This window comes from Oncorhynchus kisutch, linkage group LG30 (genome assembly GCF_002021735.2).
Source record: "Oncorhynchus kisutch isolate 150728-3 linkage group LG30, Okis_V2, whole genome shotgun sequence".
NCBI lineage: Eukaryota > Metazoa > Chordata > Actinopteri > Salmoniformes > Salmonidae > Oncorhynchus > Oncorhynchus kisutch.
The window spans coordinates 33,013,783-33,033,569 of record NC_034203.2 but is presented as its reverse complement, the minus strand read 5'-3'; the positions used below and the strand labels follow the sequence as shown (position 1 = coordinate 33,033,569).

Below are 19,787 nucleotides of genomic sequence, written 5' to 3'. Positions count from 1 at the left end.
AAACACATTCTGCCAACTCCTCCAAACACATTCTGCCAACCCCTCCAAACACATTCTGCCAACTCCTCCAAACACATTCTGCCAACCCCTCCAAACACATTCTGCCAACTCCTCCAAACACATTCTGCCAACCCCTCCAAACACATTCTGCCAACCCCTCCAAACACATTCTGCCAACCCCTCCAAACACATTCTGCCAACCCCTTCAAACACATTCTGCCAACCCCTCCAAACACATTCTGCCAACCCCTTCAAACACATTCTGCCAACCCCTCCAAACACATTCTGCCAACCCCTTCAAACACATTCTGCCAACTCCTCCAAACACATTCTGCCAACCCCTCCAAACACATTCTGCCAACCCCTCCAAACACATTCTGCCAACCCCTCCAAACACATTCTGCCAACTCCTCCAAACACATTCTGCCAACCCCTCCAAACACATTCTGCCAACCCCTCCAAACACATTCTGCCAACCCCTCCAAACACATTCTGCCAACCCCTCCAAACACATTCTGCCAACCCCTCCAAACACATTCTGCCAACCCCTCCAAAACACATTCTGCCAACCCCTCCAAAACACATTCTGCCAACCCCTCCAAACACATTCTGCCAACCCCTCCAAACACATTCTGCCAACCCCTCCAAACACATTCTGCCAACCCCTCCAAACACATTCTGCCAACTCCTCCAAACACATTCTGCCAACCCCTCCAAACACATTCTGCCAACCCCTCCAAACACATTTGACCAAGTTCTCCATGCATTGCCTTTTCCTTAGATACTGTCTTGGCCTAATTCCAATACTTCTAAGTAGGGCCAATACAGAAAATAAGGGCGTTATTGTCACCATAAAAGGTGAATGATGGGCGTTTTTCAGGCGAGCAATTTCACAACAGGTCTGATTTATAACGGGAAACATGCGTATGTATGGCGTGCGCCAAGATTATACGTCTCAATATTTCTGTGCGTGCGTAGTCTTTTCAGCAATGGCGCAATTAAATGTAGCAACGGTTATAAGAGGTCTCAGGAGACGACTTCTTCTAAGTAATTTCTACGATCAGGATCCATGCCATGCTCTCCCCCTCTCTCTCTCCACCTCTGGGATGGTGATCAATCACGGGCACTGACTGTATTCTGGCAGCCAGCAATTCAGTCCATAGAAAACAGCTGCAGGTGTGGATAGAATATAGATCCTACATAATTGTATAGATTATCATCTCCCAAACAATGTTTAAGCCGAACAATACACGATGTTTAAGTCCAACTCGCTAATCAGGTAAATCCAGTTCACTTGGATGAAGGAATTCCTGAAAAAAAATCTGAAGTCTATAGTGTTCTTGTCCTGACTCCTGTCCCAAGATGACAAGACATAGCCCAGTCATAGCGTACAATGTTGCACGGTCATAAAAATAACACCCCTCTCTACATCCCCTCACTTTATTGAACAGTAATTAACTTTTAAGCAGCTATCCCTCTGGCTTACAATCAATTATATTCACTGCATTGTTCATTCATTCTCGCTCTCTGTCACCCTCTCTCTCTCAGAAGGGAGGGGTTGAGCAGAGGCAGTAACCTCTAACGAATAACAGTGCTCGAGGATTTAAAGTTAGACCACCGTCAGCGTTCGGAACCAGTAGGGTAACGTGACCAGAGAAGGATAGAATGCTGTTCAGTCAAACCGGAGCACTGACCAAGGACATTTTGATTCATTTTATAACTTTTTGGAGCTATTTGACCAATTCAAACTTGATTAAAAAAGAGTCAAAGAGCACACACAAACCAGCATTTACCAGACAAAGATCAGCATCAAACTTCATGCGGGCGTGAGAAGAGAAGTGATGAGGACAGTTTGGACAAGATACCCATGACATAGTTGGAATAATAGACCCACGATTCTGTTTTTTTATGGAACCACTTATTGCCAATCTATGACAGTTGGGGAAGTTCTTTTCAAACGTTTAATTCTCAACTGGGAGAGAAGGCCTATCAAAACAAACATTTTCTGACGTGTTAGTCAAAGGATCCTTAGGGAATCTTATTTCCATCTTGCAGGTAAGAAAGGGTTTTTTACTGACATTCGCCTGCTCATGCCTCTTTACATTGAATTTAGCTGCACATTGGGGATATTGTAAGCTATCAGGTTTTCTAACTCATGGGCTATTGGAAAAAGTGTCCGTTATAAATGTTGTAGCCTAAAGTTTTCATGTGTTTATGAGCAGACGGGACTCCTGTCGATTATGGCGAAGACCTTGTTCATCTGTTTCCCACTGGTTCTCCTGGCGGGACATCTCCTCGTGGTTACCGGACAAGCCACCCGAACACCGGTTTCGCAAGAGCCGCGCCCAGACGTCCATCCGTCCGCCACCCAGAAACCAGTATTCTCTGGTAGAGAGGACAGGTTCAACGCCAATGTCTCCACTGCTCGGCGCATGCGACCTTTGCCACCGATGTGCTCGGGACCCACGGAGATCAGAGACACATTTAAGTACATCAACACGGTAGTATCATGTCTCGTGTTTGTTGTCGGTATTATCGGAAACTCCACGCTCCTCAGAATCATTTACCGGAACAAGTGCATGCGCAACGGGCCCAATATTCTCATAGGGAGCCTGGCGCTGGGAGACCTGCTGCACATTGTGATTGATATTCCCATTAACGTGTACAAGGTGAGAACAATCAAACACACACCAACATAGGCTCGACATGCATGTAGGCTACACAACACGCATGCGCAAGCCACACACACAGGGGTAGTTAAGGGGTAGTTTACAAGCTGAGAAACAGGCTGTACTGGAATACTGAGCCAAAAATATGTAAGCTTGTTTTGATATTTAACAAAACCCCTCCAGGCAGGCCAGAATCATATCAACTCAGACACTTGTCTGCAAGCCAAATACTTTCTTCTTCTCAGACCACATTGTATTACAGTAGCTTCATCTCTGTAGCACGTTTTTCTTTGTCTGAGCCATACCACATTCCACATGACTTTCTCTCTCTGTTATGCTTGAATATCCTGTATATTTGGACTATTAGGTGTGTGTGTGTGCGAGAGTATGTGTGTGAGATATATATATATATATATATATATATATATATACACAGAGAGAGAGAGAGTATTATAGATATTGGCATTATGGGAAGCCACACATGTTTAAATGATTAACTGCATACCAGAAGAATCTACCTGTGTTCTATGGAGATAAAACCACATGTGATTCCAATACAGTAGGGTGAGATTGCCTCCACATGCTGATCTATGGTCAGTTTGGTGTTTACCTCCACATGTGACTCCAATACAGTAGGGTGAGATTGCCTCCACATGCTGATCTATGGTCAGTGTGGTGTTTACCTCCACATGTGATTCCAATACAGTAGGGTGAGATTGCCTCCACATGCTGATCTATGGTCAGCTTGGTGTTTACCTCCACATGTGATTCCAATAGGCCTCATAAGCAGGCATGAAAACCATAAACCCCAATACAGGTTAGCCAGGGTTCAGCCTATATAGATTCTCATATTTTACTCATGAATGGTTATCATTTGCCATGGGTGTTCTTTTTGTCCATATCATTAAGTAGATTAGTTGAAATGTGTATAGAGTGAGATTCCGGGTTGTGCTATCCTACTTACCTAGTATACACCAAGTAGAAATGACACGATAGCATTTTAATCACATTCCTCCAAACTCCGATCATTCCTGTGTGAGTAACCCTGAACTCTTTATCCCTCTTCCCCTAGCTCCTAGCGGAGGACTGGCCATTTGGTGTGGGTCTGTGCAAACTGGTGCCTTTTGTCCAGAAAGCTTCAGTGGGCATTACTGTGCTGAGCCTGTGTGCTCTGAGCATCGACAGGTACGCACACACACACACACACCACACCACACACACACCACACACACACACACACACACACACACACACACACACACACACACACACCACACCACACCACACCACACCACACCACACCACACCACACACACACACACAGAGAGAGAGAGAGGATATCCCCATAATGTTCCTCCCTGTCTCATCCTCTTCAGGTACCGAGCAGTAGCGTCGTGGAACCGTATCAAGGGGATCGGTGTTCCCAAGTGGACGGCTATAGAGATCGCACTCATCTGGCTGCTGTCTATCCTGCTGGCTGTCCCTGAAGCTATAGCCTTCGACATGATCGCCATGGACTACAAAGGAGAGCACCTCCGCATTTGTCTGCTACACCCCATGCAGAATTCAGACTTTATGAGGGTATGTACGCACGCACGCACACACACACACAAAAATAATATATGGAGTGTCCCAGGCTGGGGTCTGATGTGGGAAAGCTGCAGCTGTGTGCTGACTCTCCCCTAGTGGTCACTCTGGAAAATATAAATCATATGACTTATGAGGCCCCTGTTTGTCTGGATAAGGTAGTTTTAGTGTGTTTCTGTGTTTTCACAGGTTCGAGTACATCTGTGTGTGTTTGTGCGGTGTGTGTGTCTCAGAGTGACCGTTAGATGATAGCTTGAACTTGTATAGTTGTCGTCCCAGAGAGGTTTTAGACGGAGTGCTAGTTGACGGTTTACCAAGACTGAACTCTGAGTTAGAGAGACCCTTGAGGTCTGCTTGAGGTTACTTCTCCTCACTCTTCTTCACTTCATACTTCAGCATTAGGGTTTGGCTCCCAACTAACTCCCAAGGCAACAGGACCAGTCAAAGTCAGATTTCCTCTACTGTCTGTGGATCTTTCTGATGGGTATTTTGCATTGCAATACACTTAAAGGGATACTTTGGGATTTTGCCAATGAAGCCCTTTATCTACTTCCTCAGAGTCAGATGAACTCGTGGATAATATTTTTATGTCCCTGCATTCAGTTTGAAGGAAGTTGCTAAGTAGCGCTAGCGCAATTGCTAACTCATTTCCAGTTATTGTGCTAATGCCAGATAACATTGTCTCACAAACCCACCTCTAACTTACTTCATAGAGACGTAATAATGGTATCCACGAGTTCACCTGACTCTCTGAAGTAGATAAAAGCCTCTATGCCAAAATCCCGGAGTATCCCTTTAAACGGAGTATGCGTATCCTTGCACGAGCCTTGGTGTATCCGAGCAGCTTGATGTACAAGTACACCCCCTGGACGCTAGTCTATCGCAGGGCCTTACCCCCACTCAGAGACGCGTCGTGTACCATTTTTAGTCTTTGGTACAACTCGGCCGGGGATCGAACTCCCAACCTTCAAATCTCAGGGTGGACCCTTTAACCACAAGGTTAATGAGTTGGTGCATTATGTTGTGTGCCCTATATGTATGTGTATTACCTTTGTGTCCTTCCAGTTCTATAAGTCCGCTAAGGACTGGTGGCTGTTCAGTGTGTATTTCTGCCTCCCTCTGGCCGTCACCGCCGTCTTCTACACCCTGATGACTTGTGAGATGCTGAGGAAGAAGAACGGAGTCCAGATCGCCCTGAGTGACCATCTGAAACAGGTGACCTCTCTCTCCAGCCTTTATTTCATCTTTAATATTTAGGCTTGGCAGGTAGCCTAGTGGTTAGAGCGTTGGGCCAGTAACTGAAAGGTTGCTAGATCAAATTCCCGAGCTGACAAGGTAAACATCTGTCAGTTAACCCACTGTTCCCTGGTAGGCTGTCATTGTAAATAACAAACTGACTTGCCTAGTTAAGTAAAGGTTACAAAAATATATTGTAATGTCCCTATATTTATGTAGGGCACTGTAGCTAGAATGATTGGTGGGTTGATTGATTACTCTCTCTGTCTGTGTGTGTAGAGGCGTGAGGTGGCTAAGACCGTGTTCTGCCTGGTGCTGGTGTTTGCTTTGTGCTGGTTGCCTCTCCATCTCAGCCGCATCCTCAAGCTCACCATCTATGATGAGAAAGACCCTAACCGCTGTGAACTGCTCAGGTGAGGACCACATACTCTCATACACTTCAAACTGTTTTCCTTAAGATGCCTATGTGCCCCACCCTCGCTACATAGACCGTAATATTGTGAAAAAGGAGAGAGATGAAATAGGACTGTGTGTTTCTCCAGTTTCTTCCTGGTTCTGGACTACATCGGGATCAACATGGCGTCTCTTAACTCCTGCATCAACCCCATCGCTCTCTACATGGTCAGCAAGCGTTTCAAGATCTGCTTCAGGGTAAGACATATGTGTGCACCCACCCACGCACGCACGGACACATACACATACTGCATCTAACAGCGTGCCAAATGGTGTTAAATGTCCAAATAACTAATGTCCTCTCTCTCTCTCGCTCATTCTCTCTCTCTCGTGCTCTCTCTCTCTCTCTCTCTCTCTCGTGCTCTCTCTCTCTCTCGTGCTCTCTCTCGCTCTAGTCATGTCTGTGTTGCTGGTGTCTGCCAGCTGAGATGTTGATGGATGAGAAACAGTCCTGTATGAAGCTCAAAGTCTCAGACCGGGCCTCCGACCAGAGCAACTCACGCGCTACTAACAAGTACACTTCAGCATGAGAGGGGCCCTGCGCAGTGCAGAGAAGTACTCAATGAAGTAACCTATGATCTACCTTAAAGGACTAATTGAAGATCAGTCATATAAACCTGATTCTGACTTAAACCATTATGACAAGGTCATAAGAAGTGCCCTTATTTAGGTATAGTTGATGTAGTTTAAAACCACTTGGAGAAAAGAAGTGCCCTAATCCAGTAAAGTCTCCTCTGACTGGAGGGTGAAGTACTCAAGTGCACTTTGAGTGTTGCCTATGAAAGTGAATGGTCTGGGATGTGTAGCTGGGAGAGGGTTGATGGGAAGGAGGATCATTGGGGGAAGGAGGCATGGATTTTTTTTTCACCTTTATTTAACCAGGTAGGCTAGTTGAGAACACCTTTATTTAACCAGGTAGGCTAGTTGAGAACAAGTTCTCATTTGCAACTGCGACCTGGCCAAGATAAAGCATAGCAGTGTGAACAGACAACACAGAGTTACACATGGAGTAAACAATTAACAAGTCAATAACACAGTAGAAAAAAAGAAAAAGAGAAGTTTAGTGCAGACAATCAAATATCAGTATTATTGATCACATCATGGCACAACATCGGGTGGTCATATTGTAGAGAAATGACATTGCCAGGTGTGGCTGTTCCAGATTAGAACCTCTATATGAATGTTCATAAGATACATGACATAAGCCAAACTCAAAGAGGCATCATAGTGCAAATGCCTGACTTGAGACATACGGAACATTATATGAACATTGCAAGTAGGTTGTAAAAACGTTGTTAATTATACAGTATAATATCTGAACATATCCCATATACTACTCAGAATTCAAGGACTTTAGACTTCATTCATTTTTATACTGTTTGATATTGTTACCAGTGGAGGCTGCTGAGGGGAGGACGGCTCATAATAATGTCTGGAACGGAGTGAATGGAACGGTATCAAACACCTGGAAACCTTGTCTGATATATTGTTGGAATGGTATCAAAATCTTCTCCAGCCCTTACCACGAGCCTGTCCTCTCCAATTAAGGTGCCACCAACCTCCTGTGATTGTTACCATTAGCATTTATATGTGATTTTAGCTGGATAGTTAGCTATAGCATCTTTGAATGTTTGATTGTGTGTTCTGTGTTTGGTAGGCGTTCAGCTGTTTCTCATTAAACTACTGATCTAATTGGGTTGGACGATATGTGAATAAATCATAAATGGCAGCACATTCCTAAAGTTCTCGCAATTACTTTCTGGCTTTATTTTCAAAATGTGTTTCAAAAACAGTTCAGTGTTTGTCTCAAATATGATCATTTTAGTATTCTGTAGCTTTGTGGACTGCCACCCAATTGTAAAAAACGATTGATTTTATTATGCTTTCTTTAATAGCGATCATGACAAGCCAAAAGGACTTTCGCCACTTATTGGGGAGTCGGATGAGAGGGAGGGGAGAGGATATATTTGAAGTTTTTCTCTCCATATGCCTTGTGGTTTTTTGCCAAGGGATTGTGATGGTGTGTTTGAATACGGAGCTCTGTGTTGATGTTGTTGTATATCCTGTACATACAGTAGCTGTCCTGTGAGTGTATGGTTGTGATGATGTGTTATTGAATACGGAGCTCTGTGTTGATGTTGTTGTATATCCTGTACATACAGTAGCTGTCCTGTGAGTGTATGGTTGTGATGATGTGCCTGTCAAAGGTTGTGTGGTTTATATTTTCCCAAAAATGTTACAAAATAAAAACATTTACATTTTAATTGGTGTTTTTAAGACCTCTAGAGTCAGACATTTAATCTACTGTATCACTACAGTCAACTGTCTGATAAGGACTCTACTAAACCAGAGCCTGCAGATATACTGAGCCAGCATGTATATTAAAATTATATATTTGACTTAGTACTGGTGAACTGCAATACTCTTCAACACTGTGAGGGATGATTTTTTCATTTTTTATTCTACACCCCTCTCTGAGCTGTTTCCCTGCCCTCTCTCAGAGCTGTTTCCCTGCCCTCTCTCAGAGCTGTTTCCCTGCCCTCTCTCTGAGCTGTTTCCCTGCCCTCTCTCTGAGCTGTTTCCCTGCCCTCTCGCAGAGCTGTTTCCCTGCCCTCTCGCAGAGCTGTTTCCCTGCCCTCTCGCAGAGCTGTTTCCCTGCCCTCTCGCAGAGCTGTTCCCTGCCCTGTTTCCCTGCCCTCTCTCTGAGCTGTTTCCCTGCCCTCTCTCTGAGCTGTTTCCCTGCCCTCTCTCTGAGCTGTTTCCCTGCCCTCTCTCTGAGCTGTTTCCCTGTCCTCTCTCTGAGCTGTTCCCTGCCCTCTCTCTGAGCTGTTCCCTGCCCTCTCTCTGAGCTGTTCCCTGCCCTCTCTCTGAGCTGTTCCCTGCCCTCTCTCTGAGCTGTTCCCTGCCCTCTCTCTGAGCTGTTCCCTGCCCTCTCTCTGAGCTGTTCCCTGCCCTCTCTCTGAGCTGTTTCCCTGCCCTCTCTCAGAGCTGTTTCCCTGCCCTCTCTCAGAGCTGTTTCCCTGCCCTCTCTCAGAGCTGTTTCCCTTCCCTGTTTCCCTGCCCTCTCTGAGCTGTTTCCCTGCCCTCTCTGAGCTGTTTCCCTGCCCTCTCTCTGAGCTGTTCCCTGCCCTCTCTCTGAGCTGTTTCCCTGCCCTCTCTCTGAGCTGTTTCCCTGCCCTCTCTCAGAGCTGTTTCCCTGCCCTCTCTCAGAGCTGTTTCCCTGCCCTCTCTCAGAGCTGTTTCCCTGCCCTCTCTCTGAGCTGTTTCCCTGCCCTCTCTCTGAGCTGTTTCCCTGCCCTCTCTGAGCTGTTTCCCTGCCCTCTCTGAGCTGCTTCCCTGCCCTGTTTCCCTGCCATCTCTCTGAGCTGTTTCCCTTGCCTGTTTCCCTGCCCTCTCTCTGAGCTGTTTCCCTGCCCTCTCTCTGAGCTGTTTCCCTGCCCTCTCTCTGAGCTGTTCCCTGCCCTCTCTCTGAGCTGTTTCCCTTGCCTGTTTCCCTGCCCTCTCTCTGAGCTGTTTCCCTGCCCTCTGTCTGAGCTGTTTCCCTGCCCTCTCTCTGAGCTGTTTCCCTGTCCTCTCTCTGAGCTGTTTCCCTGTCCTCTCTCTGAGCTGTTTCCCTGTCCTCTCTCTGAGCTGTTTCCCTGTCCTCTCTCTGAGCTGTTTCCCTGTCCTCTCTCTGAGCTGTTTCCCTGCCCTCTCTCTGAGCTGTTTCCCTGCCCTCTCTCTGAGCTGTTTCCCTGCCCTCTCTCAGCTGTTTCCCTGCCCTCTCTCTGAGCTGTTTCCCTGTCCTCTCTCTGAGCTGTTTCCCTGCCCCCTCTCTGAGCTGTTTCCCTGCCCTCTCTCTGAGCTGTTTCCCTGCCCTCTACACATCTGGCCCTCTATACATCTGGCCCTCTACACATCTGGCCTTCTACACATCTAGCCCTCTATACATCTGGCCCTCTAGCCCTCTATACATCTGGCCCTCTATACATCTGGCCCTCTATACATCTGGCCCTCTATACATCTGGCCCTCTATACATCTGGCCCTCTACACCTCTGGCCCTCTACACCTCTGGCCCTCTACACCTCTGGCCCTCTACACCTCTGGCCCTCTACACCTCTGGCCCTCTACACCTCTGGCCCTCTACACATCTGGCCCTCTACACATCTGGCCCTCTACACATCTGGCCCTCTAGCCCTCTATACATCTGGCCCTCTACACATCTGGCCCTCTACACCTCTGGCCCTCTACACCTCTGGCCCTCTACACCTCTGGCCCTCTACACCTCTGGCCCTCTACACCTCTGGCCCTCTACACCTCTGGCCCTCTACACCTCTGGCCCTCTACACCTCTGGCCCTCTAGCCCTCTATACATCTGGCCCTCTACACATCTGGCCCTCTACACATCTGGCCCTCTATACATCTGGCCCTCTATACATCTGGCCCTCTACATATCTGGCCCTCTACATATCTGGCCCTCTACACATCTAGCCCTCTATACCTCTGGCCCTCTATACCTCTGGCCCTCTACACATCTGGCCCTCTACACATCTGGCCCTCTACACATCTGGCCCTCTATACATCTGGCCCTCTACACATCTGGCCCTCTACACATCTGGCCCTCTACACCTCTGGCCCTCTACACCTCTGGCCCTCTACACCTCTGGCCCTCTACACCTCTGGCCCTCTACACATCTGGCCCTCTACACATCTGGCCCTCTACACATCTGGCCCTCTACACATCTGGCCCTCTATACATCTGGCCCTCTACACATCTGGCCCTCTACACATCTGGCCCTCTACACATCTGGCCCTCTACACATCTGGCCCTCTAGACATCTGTCCCTCTATACATCTGGCCCTCTACACATCTGGCCCTCTACACATCTAGCCCTCTATACCTCTGGCCCTCTATACCTCTGGCCCTCTACACATCTGGCCCTCTACACATCTGGCCCTCTACACATCTGGCCCTCTACACATCTGGCCCTCTACACATCTGGCCCTCTACACCTCTGGCCCTCTACACCTCTGGCCCTCTACACCTCTGGCCCTCTACACCTCTGGCCCTCTACACCTCTGGCCCTCTACACCTCTGGCCCTCTACACATCTGGCCCTCTACACATCTGGCCCTCTACACATCTGGCCCTCTACACATCTGGCCCTCTACACATCTGGCCCTCTACACATCTGGCCCTCTATACATCTGGCCCTCTATACATCTGGCCCTCTACATATCTGGCCCTCTACATATCTGGCCCTCTACACATCTAGCCCTCTATACCTCTGTCCCTCTATACCTCTGGCCCTCTATACCTCTGGCCCTCTACACATCTGGCCCTCTACACATCTGGCCCTCTACACATCTGGCCCTCTACACATCTGGCCCTCTACACATCTGGCCCTCTACACATCTATACATCTGGCCCTCTATACATCTGGCCCTCTACACATCTGGCCCTCTACACATCTGGCCCTCTACACATCTGGCCCTCTACATATCTGGCCCTCTATATATCTGTCCCACTAGCCCTCTATACATCTGGCCCTCTATACATCTGTCCCTCTAGCCCTCTATTCATCTGTCCCTTAATACATCTGTCCCCCTCTACCTCTATTCATCTGTCCCCCTCTACCTCTGTCCCTCTATACATCTGTCCCGCTATACCTCTACACATCTATCCCTCTATACATCTGTCCCTCTAGCCCTCAATACATCTGTCCCCCTCCTCCTCTGTCCCTCTACACATCTGTCCCTCTACTATCCATATAGGATAATGGGTGGGCAATAACACACACTGTACTTGTCTTTATTCGAGGCATACATGTTAATCTTGACTCTGTAGCTCATAGTAGAGAGAGTTTGAACCAAACATCCCCAGTGCTGCTCTTCAGTTTACTGTCCAACTGATGAAGAAAACCCCACCACACACACACACACACACACACAGAGAGAGAGATGAAGGCCCTTTAGAGTCAGACTATGGAGCCCATGTCACTGATGAAGCTGGTTTATCATCAGTAATCAGGACAACGATGTATGTACGCACGTGCACACACACATATTGTGGAGCGTTTGTCCATCTGGCCAAGGTAACATAAATATTTAGACAGAACAAATCAAATAGTCCTGCAGAGGGTGTGTGTGTGTGTGTGTGTGTGTTTAGACAGAACAAATCAAATAGTCCTGAAGGGTGGGTGTGTGTGTGTGTGTGTGTGTGTGTGTGTGTGTGTGTGTGTGTGTGTGTTTAGACAGAACAAATCAAATAGTCCTGCAAGGGGGGTGTATGTGGTTATAGACAGAACAAATCAAATAGTCCTGCAGGGTGTGTGTGTGTTTAGACAGAACAAATCAAATAGTCCTGCAGGGTGTGTGTGTGTGTGTGTGTGTTTAGACAGAACAAATCAAATAGTCCTGCAAGGGGGGTGTATGTGGTTATAGACAGAACAAATCAAATAGTCCTGCAGGGTGTGTGTGTGTTTAGACAGAACAAATCAAAAAGTCCTGCAGGGTGTGTGTGTGTGTGTGTGTGTGTGTGTGTGTGTTTAGACAGAACAAATCAAATAGTCCTGCAAGGGGGGTGTATGTGGTTATAGACAGAACAAATCAAATAGTCCTGCAGGGTGTGTGTGTGTTTAGACAGAACAAATCAAATAGTCCTGCAGGGTGTGTGTGTGTGTGTGTTTAGACAGAACAAATCAAATAGTTCTGCAGGGTGTGTGTGTGTGTGTGTGTGTGTGTGTGTGTGTTTAGACAGAACAAATCAAATAGTCCTGCAAGGGGGGTGTATGTGATTATAGACAGAACAAATCAAATAGTCCTGCAGGGTGTGTGTGTGTTTAGACAGAACAAATCAAAAAGTCCTGCAGGGTGTGTGTGTGTGTGTGTGTGTTTAGACAGAACAAATCAAATAGTCCTGCAAGGGGGGTGTATGTGGTTATAGACAGAACAAATCAAATAGTCCTGCAGGGTGTGTGTGTGTTTAGACAGAACAAATCAAATAGTCCTGCAGGGTGTGTGTGTGTGTGTGTTTAGACAGAACAAATCAAATAGTTCTGCAGGGTGTGTGTGTGTGTGTGTGTGTTTAGACAGAACAAATCAAATAGTCCTGCAGGGTGTGTGTGTGTTTAGACAGAACAAATCAAATAGTCCTGCAGGGTGTGTGTGTGTGTGTGTGTTTAGACAGAACAAATCAAATAGTTCTGCAGGGTGTGTGTGTGTGTTTAGACAGAACAAATCAAATAGTCCTGCAGGGTGTGTGTGTGTGTGTGTGTGTGTGTGTGTGTGTGTGTGTGTGTGTGTGTGTGTGTTTAGACAGAACAGATCAAATAGTCCTGCAGGGTGAGGGTGTTTTAGACAGAACAAAGAAAACACACTCTCCTGGCTCTACCATAAAATCACTTCAATGCAAATATGTTGAAGTAACCCAAAGTAAGATCTTCACTCCACCAAGAGAAGCTATGTGGGCCTGGAATGTGTGTGGGTGTGTGTGTCGTGCACATGTTTCAAATACATAGCGAGGAGAAGAACAAAGTTGCCACAACTTTGATCCAAAGCCTCATAAATAACTCATGGACATATGGAGAACAAGATGGGCACACCAAGCTTTATGTTAAATCCAGGAGAACAGAACCGGCTGAGTTCAAAAGCAGAGGGTCAAGTTTTCATGCCAACAGAAAGGATTGATCAGTTTGTTTTGTGGAAAATTCCTTCTGGGTTTTCTCCCTCTATTCTCTAGTATGAGAGTAATGGTCAGACATCACAGACAGTTTCGTTCTTTCTATGTCCAAGAACCTGTCGTCTTCATTTATGCCATTTTATGGTCATATGATACACGATGCAATAGAATGTGATGTATAAAATGTTGCCATAAAACACTGTAGAACTGAGTACTATGCAAATAGAAAATATATATCTTCAATAAGATCACTAGGATCTGTCAGTCTCTTCAAATGAGATCCTCGGTGATCTATATACAGTGCCTTGCGAAAGTATTCGGCCCCCTTGAACTTTGCGACCTTTTGCCACATTTCAGGCTTCAAACATAAAGATATAAAACTATTTTTTTGTGAAGAATCAACAACAAGTGGGACACAATCATGAAGTGGAACGACATTTATTGGATATTTCAAACTTTAACAAATCAAAAACTGAAAAATTGGGCGTGCAAAATGATTCAGCCCCCTTAAGTTAATACTTTGTAGCGCCACCTTTTGCTGCGATTACAGCTGTAAGTCGCTTGGGGTATGTCTCTATCAGTTTTGCACATCGAGAGACTGACATTTTTTCCATTCCTCCTTGCAAAACAGCTCGAACTCAGTGAGGTTGGATGGAGAGCATTTGTGAACAGCAGTTTTCAGTTCTTTCCACAGATTCTCGATTGGATTCAGGTCTGGACTTTGACTTGCCATTCTAACACCTGGATATGTTTATTTTTGAACCATTCCATTGTAGATTTTGCTTTATGTTTTGGATCATTGTCTTGTTGGAAGACAAATCTCCATCCCAGTCTCAGGTCTTTTGCAGACTCCATCAGGTTTTCTTCCAGAATGGTCCTGTATTTGGCTCCATCCATCTTCCCATCAATTTTAACCATCTTCCCTGTCCCTGCTGAAAAAAAGCAGGCCCAAACCATGATGCTGCCACCACCATGTTTGACAGTGGGGATGGTGTGTTCAGGGTGATGGGCTGTGTTGCTTTTACGCCAAACATAACGTTTTGCATTGTTGCCAAAAAGTTCAATTTTGGTTTCATCTGACCAGAGCACCTTCTTCCACATGTTTGGTGTGTCTCCCAGGTGGCTTGTGGCAAACTTTAAACAACACTTTTTATGGATATCTTTAAGAAATGGCTTTCTTCTTGCCACTCTTCCATAAAGGCCAGATTTGTGCAATATACGACTGATTGTTGTCCTATGGACAGAGTCTCCCACCTCAGCTGTAGATCTCTGCAGTTCATCCAGAGTGATCCTGGGCCTCTTGGCTGCATCTCTGATCAGTCTTCTCCTTGTATGAGCTGAAAGTTTAGAGGGACGGCCAGGTCTTGGTAGATTTGCAGTGGTCTGATACTCCTTCCATTTCAATATTATCGCTTGCACAGTGCTCCTTGGGATGTTTAAAGCTTGGGAAATATTTTTGTATCCAAATCCGGCTTTAAACTTCTTCACAACAGTATCCCGGACCTGCCTGGTGTGTTCCTTGTTCTTCATGATGCTCTCTGCGCTTTTAACGGACCTCTGAGACTATGACAGTGCAGGTGCATTTATACGGAGACTTGATTACACACAGGTGGATTGTATTTATCATCATTAGTCATTTAGGTCAACATTGGATCATTCAGAGATCCTCACTGAACTTCTGGAGAGAGTTTGCTGCACTGAAAGTAAAGGGGCTGAATAATTTTGCACGGCCAATTTTTCAGTTTTTGATTTGTTAAAAAAGTTTGAAATATCCAATAAATGTCGTTCCACTTCATGATTGTGTCCCACTTGTTGTTGATTCTTCACAAAAAAATACAGTTTTATATCTTTATGTTTGAAGCCTGAAATGTGGCAAAAGGTCGCAAAGTTCAAGGGGGCCGAATACTTTCGCAAGGCACTCTATCTATACCTGCATGTGTTTCCTAAATCTGACAATACTGAGAATAAGGTTCTGACAAAACGGAGTGGAACATGTGCGTTGCTCCAGGAGTTATCATGGAAGAATGTCCACAAAAAGTACACACACACACACATGCAAACACGTACGCAGGCTGCGCACAAACACACACAAACACGTACCCAGGCTGTGCACAAACACACACACACACACCACACGTACGCAGGCTGCGCACAAACAAACACACACACAAACATATTCATGTACACAATCAGAATGTGTCCTCTGCTACTTTATAATAACAGTAGGGGGAGTGTACCTATCTTTTTGGGCCAAACCATGAAATTCTTGGACCCAAGTTTATACACCGCAGATAATGGCAGAGGGGGAGGGAGAAAGGGAGTATTAAAAGCAGAGTATTGCCTTTACTGGCACTGAAAACAACAACCAAACACACAGTGCTATTTTTCCTTTCTGGATAGGAGGATGACAACTGGCGTCACATTCTCTTGTCTATGTGGCACAGTGGCACTATAGGGCGGTTCTACACCAGCGGGAGTTTTGAGATATTCCCATTTTGAATGTTGAATAAATCAATGTGAAAATTTATATTTCAGAATGTAGACATACTCCATATGATAGAGTACACTATAAGGAGTATAATGACACCCAGATGTTGTCTGTATCATGTACGGGTCACATATTATTGGGTCTGACAGGAGGCACAATACGATATTATCACAAAGCTTACAGTGCCTTGCGAAAGTATTCGGCCCCCTTGAACTTTGTGACCTTTTGCCACATTTCAGGCTTCAGGATATAGATATAAAACTGTATTTTTTTGTGAAGAATCAACAACAAGTGGGACACAATCATGAAGTGGAACGACATTTATTGGATATTTCAAACTTTTTTAACAAATCAAAAACTGAAAAATTGGCCGTGCAAAATTATTCAGCCCCTTTACTTTCAGTGCAGCAAACTCTCTCCAGAAGTTCAGTGAGGATCTCTGAAGGATCCAATGTTGACCTAAATGACTAATGATGATAAATACAATCCACCTGTGTGTAATCAAGTCTCCGTATAAATGCACCTGCACTGTGATAGTCTCAGAGGTCCGTTAAAAGCGCAGAGAGCATCATGAAGAACAAGGAACACACCAGGCAGGTCCGAGATACTGTTGTGAAGAAGTTTAAAGCCGGATTTGGATACAAAAATATTTCCCAAGCTTTAAACATCCCAAGGAGCACTGTGCAAGCGATAATATTGAAATGGAAGGAGTATCAGACCACTGCAAATCTACCAAGACCTGGCCGTCCCTCTAAACTTTCAGCTCATACAAGGAGAAGACTGATCAGAGATGCAGCCAAGAGGCCCAGGATCACTCTGGATGAACTGCAGAGATCTACAGCTGAGGTGGGAGACTCTGTCCATAGGACAACAATCAGTCGTATATTGCACAAATCTGGCCTTTATGGAAGAGTGGCAAGAAGAAAGCCATTTCTTAAAGATATCCATAAAAAGTGTTGTTTAAAGTTTGCCACAAGCCACCTGGGAGACACACCAAACATGTGGAAGAAGGTGCTCTGGTCAGATGAAACCAAAATTGAACTTTTTGGCAACAATGCAAAACGTTATGTTTGGCGTAAAAGCAACACAGCTGAACACACCATCCCCACTGTCAAACATGGTGGTGGCAGCATCATGGTTTGGGCCTGCTTTTCTTCAGCAGGGACAGGGAAGATGGTTAAAATTGATGGGAAGATGGATGGAGCCAAATAAAGGACCATTCTGGAAGAAAACCTGATGGAGTCTGCAAAAGACCTGAGACTGGGATAGAGATTTGTCTTCCAACAAGACAATGATCCAAAACATAAAGCAAAATCTACAATGGAATGGTTCAAAAATAAACATATCCAGGTGTTAGAATGGCCAAGTCAAAGTCCAGACCTGAATCTAATCGAGAATCTGTGGAAAGAACTGAAAACTGCTGTTCACAAATGCTCTCCATCCAACCTCACTGAGCTCGAGCTGTTTTGCAAGGAGGAATGGGGAAAAAAATGTCAGTCTCTCAATGTGCAAAACTGATAGAGACATACCCCAAGCGACTTACAGCTGTAATCGCAGCAAAAGGTGGCGCTACAAAGTATTAACTTAAGGGGGCTGAATAATTTTGCACGTCCAATTTTTCAGTTTTTGATCTGTTAAAGTTTGAAATATCCAATAAATGTCGTTCCACTTCATGATTGTGTCCCACTTGTTGATTCTTCACAAAAAAATACAGGTTTATATCTTTATGTTTGAAGCCTGAAATGTGGCAAAAGGTCGCAAAGTTCAAGGGGGCCGAATACTTTCGCAAGGCACTGTAGGTGCTAATACGATATGTATTGCTATTCTCACGATTCTATATGTATAGCGATTCAATATTGCAATTTTATTGCAATTCCATGGTGAAAACATTGCTCACCATACAGTATGTCTGCTGCAGAGGGACAAGAGGGAGACATGAGAAAACATTGCTCACCATACAGTATGTCTGCTGCAGAGGGACAAGAGGGAGACATGAGAAAACATTGCTCACCATACAGTATGTCTGCTGCAGAGGGACAAGAGGGAGACACGGTGAAAACATTGCTCACCATACAGTATGTCTGCTGCAGAGGGACAAGAGGGAGACACGGTGAAAACATTGCTCACCATACAGTATGTCTGCTGCAGAGGGACAAGAGGGAGACACGGTGAAATCATTGCTCACCATACAGTATGTCTGCTGCAGAGGGACAAGAGGGAGACACGGTGAAAACATTGCTCACCATACAGTATGTCTGCTGCAGAGGGACAAGAGGGAGACACGGTGAAAACATTGCTCACCATACAGTATGTCTGCTGCAGAGGGACAAGAGGGAGACACGGTGAAATCATTGCTCACCATACAGTATGTCTGCTGCAGAGGGACAAGAGGGAGACACGGTGAAAACATTGCTCACCATACAGTATGTCTGCTGCAGAGGGACAAGAGGGAGACACGGTGAAAACATTGCTCACCATACAGTATGTCTGCTGCAGAGGGACAAGAGGGAGACACGGTGAAAACATTGCTCACCATACAGTATGTCTGCTGCAGAGGGACAAGAGGGAGACACGGTGAAAACATTTCTCACCATACAGTATGTCTGCTGCAGAGGGACAAGAGGGAGACACGGTGAAAACATTGCTCACCATACAGTATGTCTGCTGCAGAGGGACAAGAGGGAGACACGGTGAAAACATTGCTCACCATACAGTATGTCTGCTGCAGAGGGACAAGAGGGAGACACGGTGAAAACATTGCTCACCATACAGTATGTCTGCTGCAGAGGGACAAGAGGGAGACACGGTGAAAACATTGCTCACCATACAGTATGTCTGCTGCAGAGGGACAAGAGGGAGACACGGTGAAAACATTGCTCACCATACAGTATGTCTGCTGCAGAGGGACAAGAGGGAGACACGGTGAAAACATTGCTCACCATACAGTATGTCTGCTGCAGAGGGACAAGAGGGAGACACGGTGAAAACATTGCTCACCATACAGTATGTCTGCTGCAGAGGGACAAGAGGGAGACACGGTGAAAACATTGCTCACCATACAGTATGTCTGCTGCAGAGGGACAAGAGGGAGACACGGTGAAAACATTGCTCACCATACAGTATGTCTGCTGCAGAGGGACAAGAGGGAGACACGGTGAAAACATTGCTCACCATACAGTATGTCTGCTGCAGAGGGACAAGAGGGAGACACGGTGAAAACATTGCTCACCATACAGTATGTCTGCTGCAGAGGGACAAGAGGGAGACACGGTGAAAACATTGCTCACCATACAGTATGTCTGCTGCAGAGGGACAAGAGGGAGACACGGTGAAAACATTGCTCACCATACAGTATGTCTGCTGCAGAGGGACAAGAGGGAGACACGGTGAAAACATTGCTCACCATACAGTATGTCTGCTGCAGAGGGACAAGAGGGAGACACGGAGAAAACATTGCTCACCATACAGTATGTCTGCTGCAGAGGGACAAGAGGGAGACACGGTGAAAACATTGCTCACCATACAGTATGTCTGCTGCAGAGGGACAAGAGGGAGACACGGTGAAAACATTGCTCACCATACAGTATGTCTGCTGCAGAGGGACAAGAGGGAGACACGGTGAAAACATTGCTCACCATACAGTATGTCTGCTGCAGAGGGACAAGAGGGAGACACGGTGAAAACATTGCTCACC

At 45.9% G+C, this 19,787-nt stretch overlaps 1 protein-coding gene across 1 annotated transcript; it reads left to right on the top strand.

Moving 5' to 3' along the window:
* The first annotated feature begins 1,146 nt into the window (after positions 1–1,146).
* Positions 1,147–8,209, top strand: LOC109875413 (endothelin receptor type B). The gene is made up of 8 exons (XM_020467756.2): positions 1,147–2,055; positions 2,223–2,669; positions 3,742–3,854; positions 4,046–4,250; positions 5,322–5,471; positions 5,772–5,905; positions 6,035–6,143; positions 6,341–8,209. The coding sequence occupies exons 2-8, from the start codon at positions 2,241–2,243 to the stop codon at positions 6,473–6,475; spliced, it is 1,275 nt and encodes a 424-aa protein (XP_020323345.1). The 5' UTR covers positions 1,147–2,055; positions 2,223–2,240; the 3' UTR covers positions 6,476–8,209.
* Positions 8,210–19,787: the final 11,578 nt, after the last annotated feature.

Coding starts and splice junctions, on each gene's coding strand:
- LOC109875413 (XM_020467756.2), top strand. CDS start 2,241: ATGGCGAAGACCTTGTTCATCTGTTTCCCACTGGTTCTCCTGGCGGGA. Junction 5,472..5,771: donor TGAGTGACCATCTGAAACAG/GTGACCTCTCTC, acceptor CTGTGTGTGTAG/AGGCGTGAGGTGGCTAAGAC. Junction 5,906..6,034: donor AACCGCTGTGAACTGCTCAG/GTGAGGACCACA, acceptor GTGTTTCTCCAG/TTTCTTCCTGGTTCTGGACT.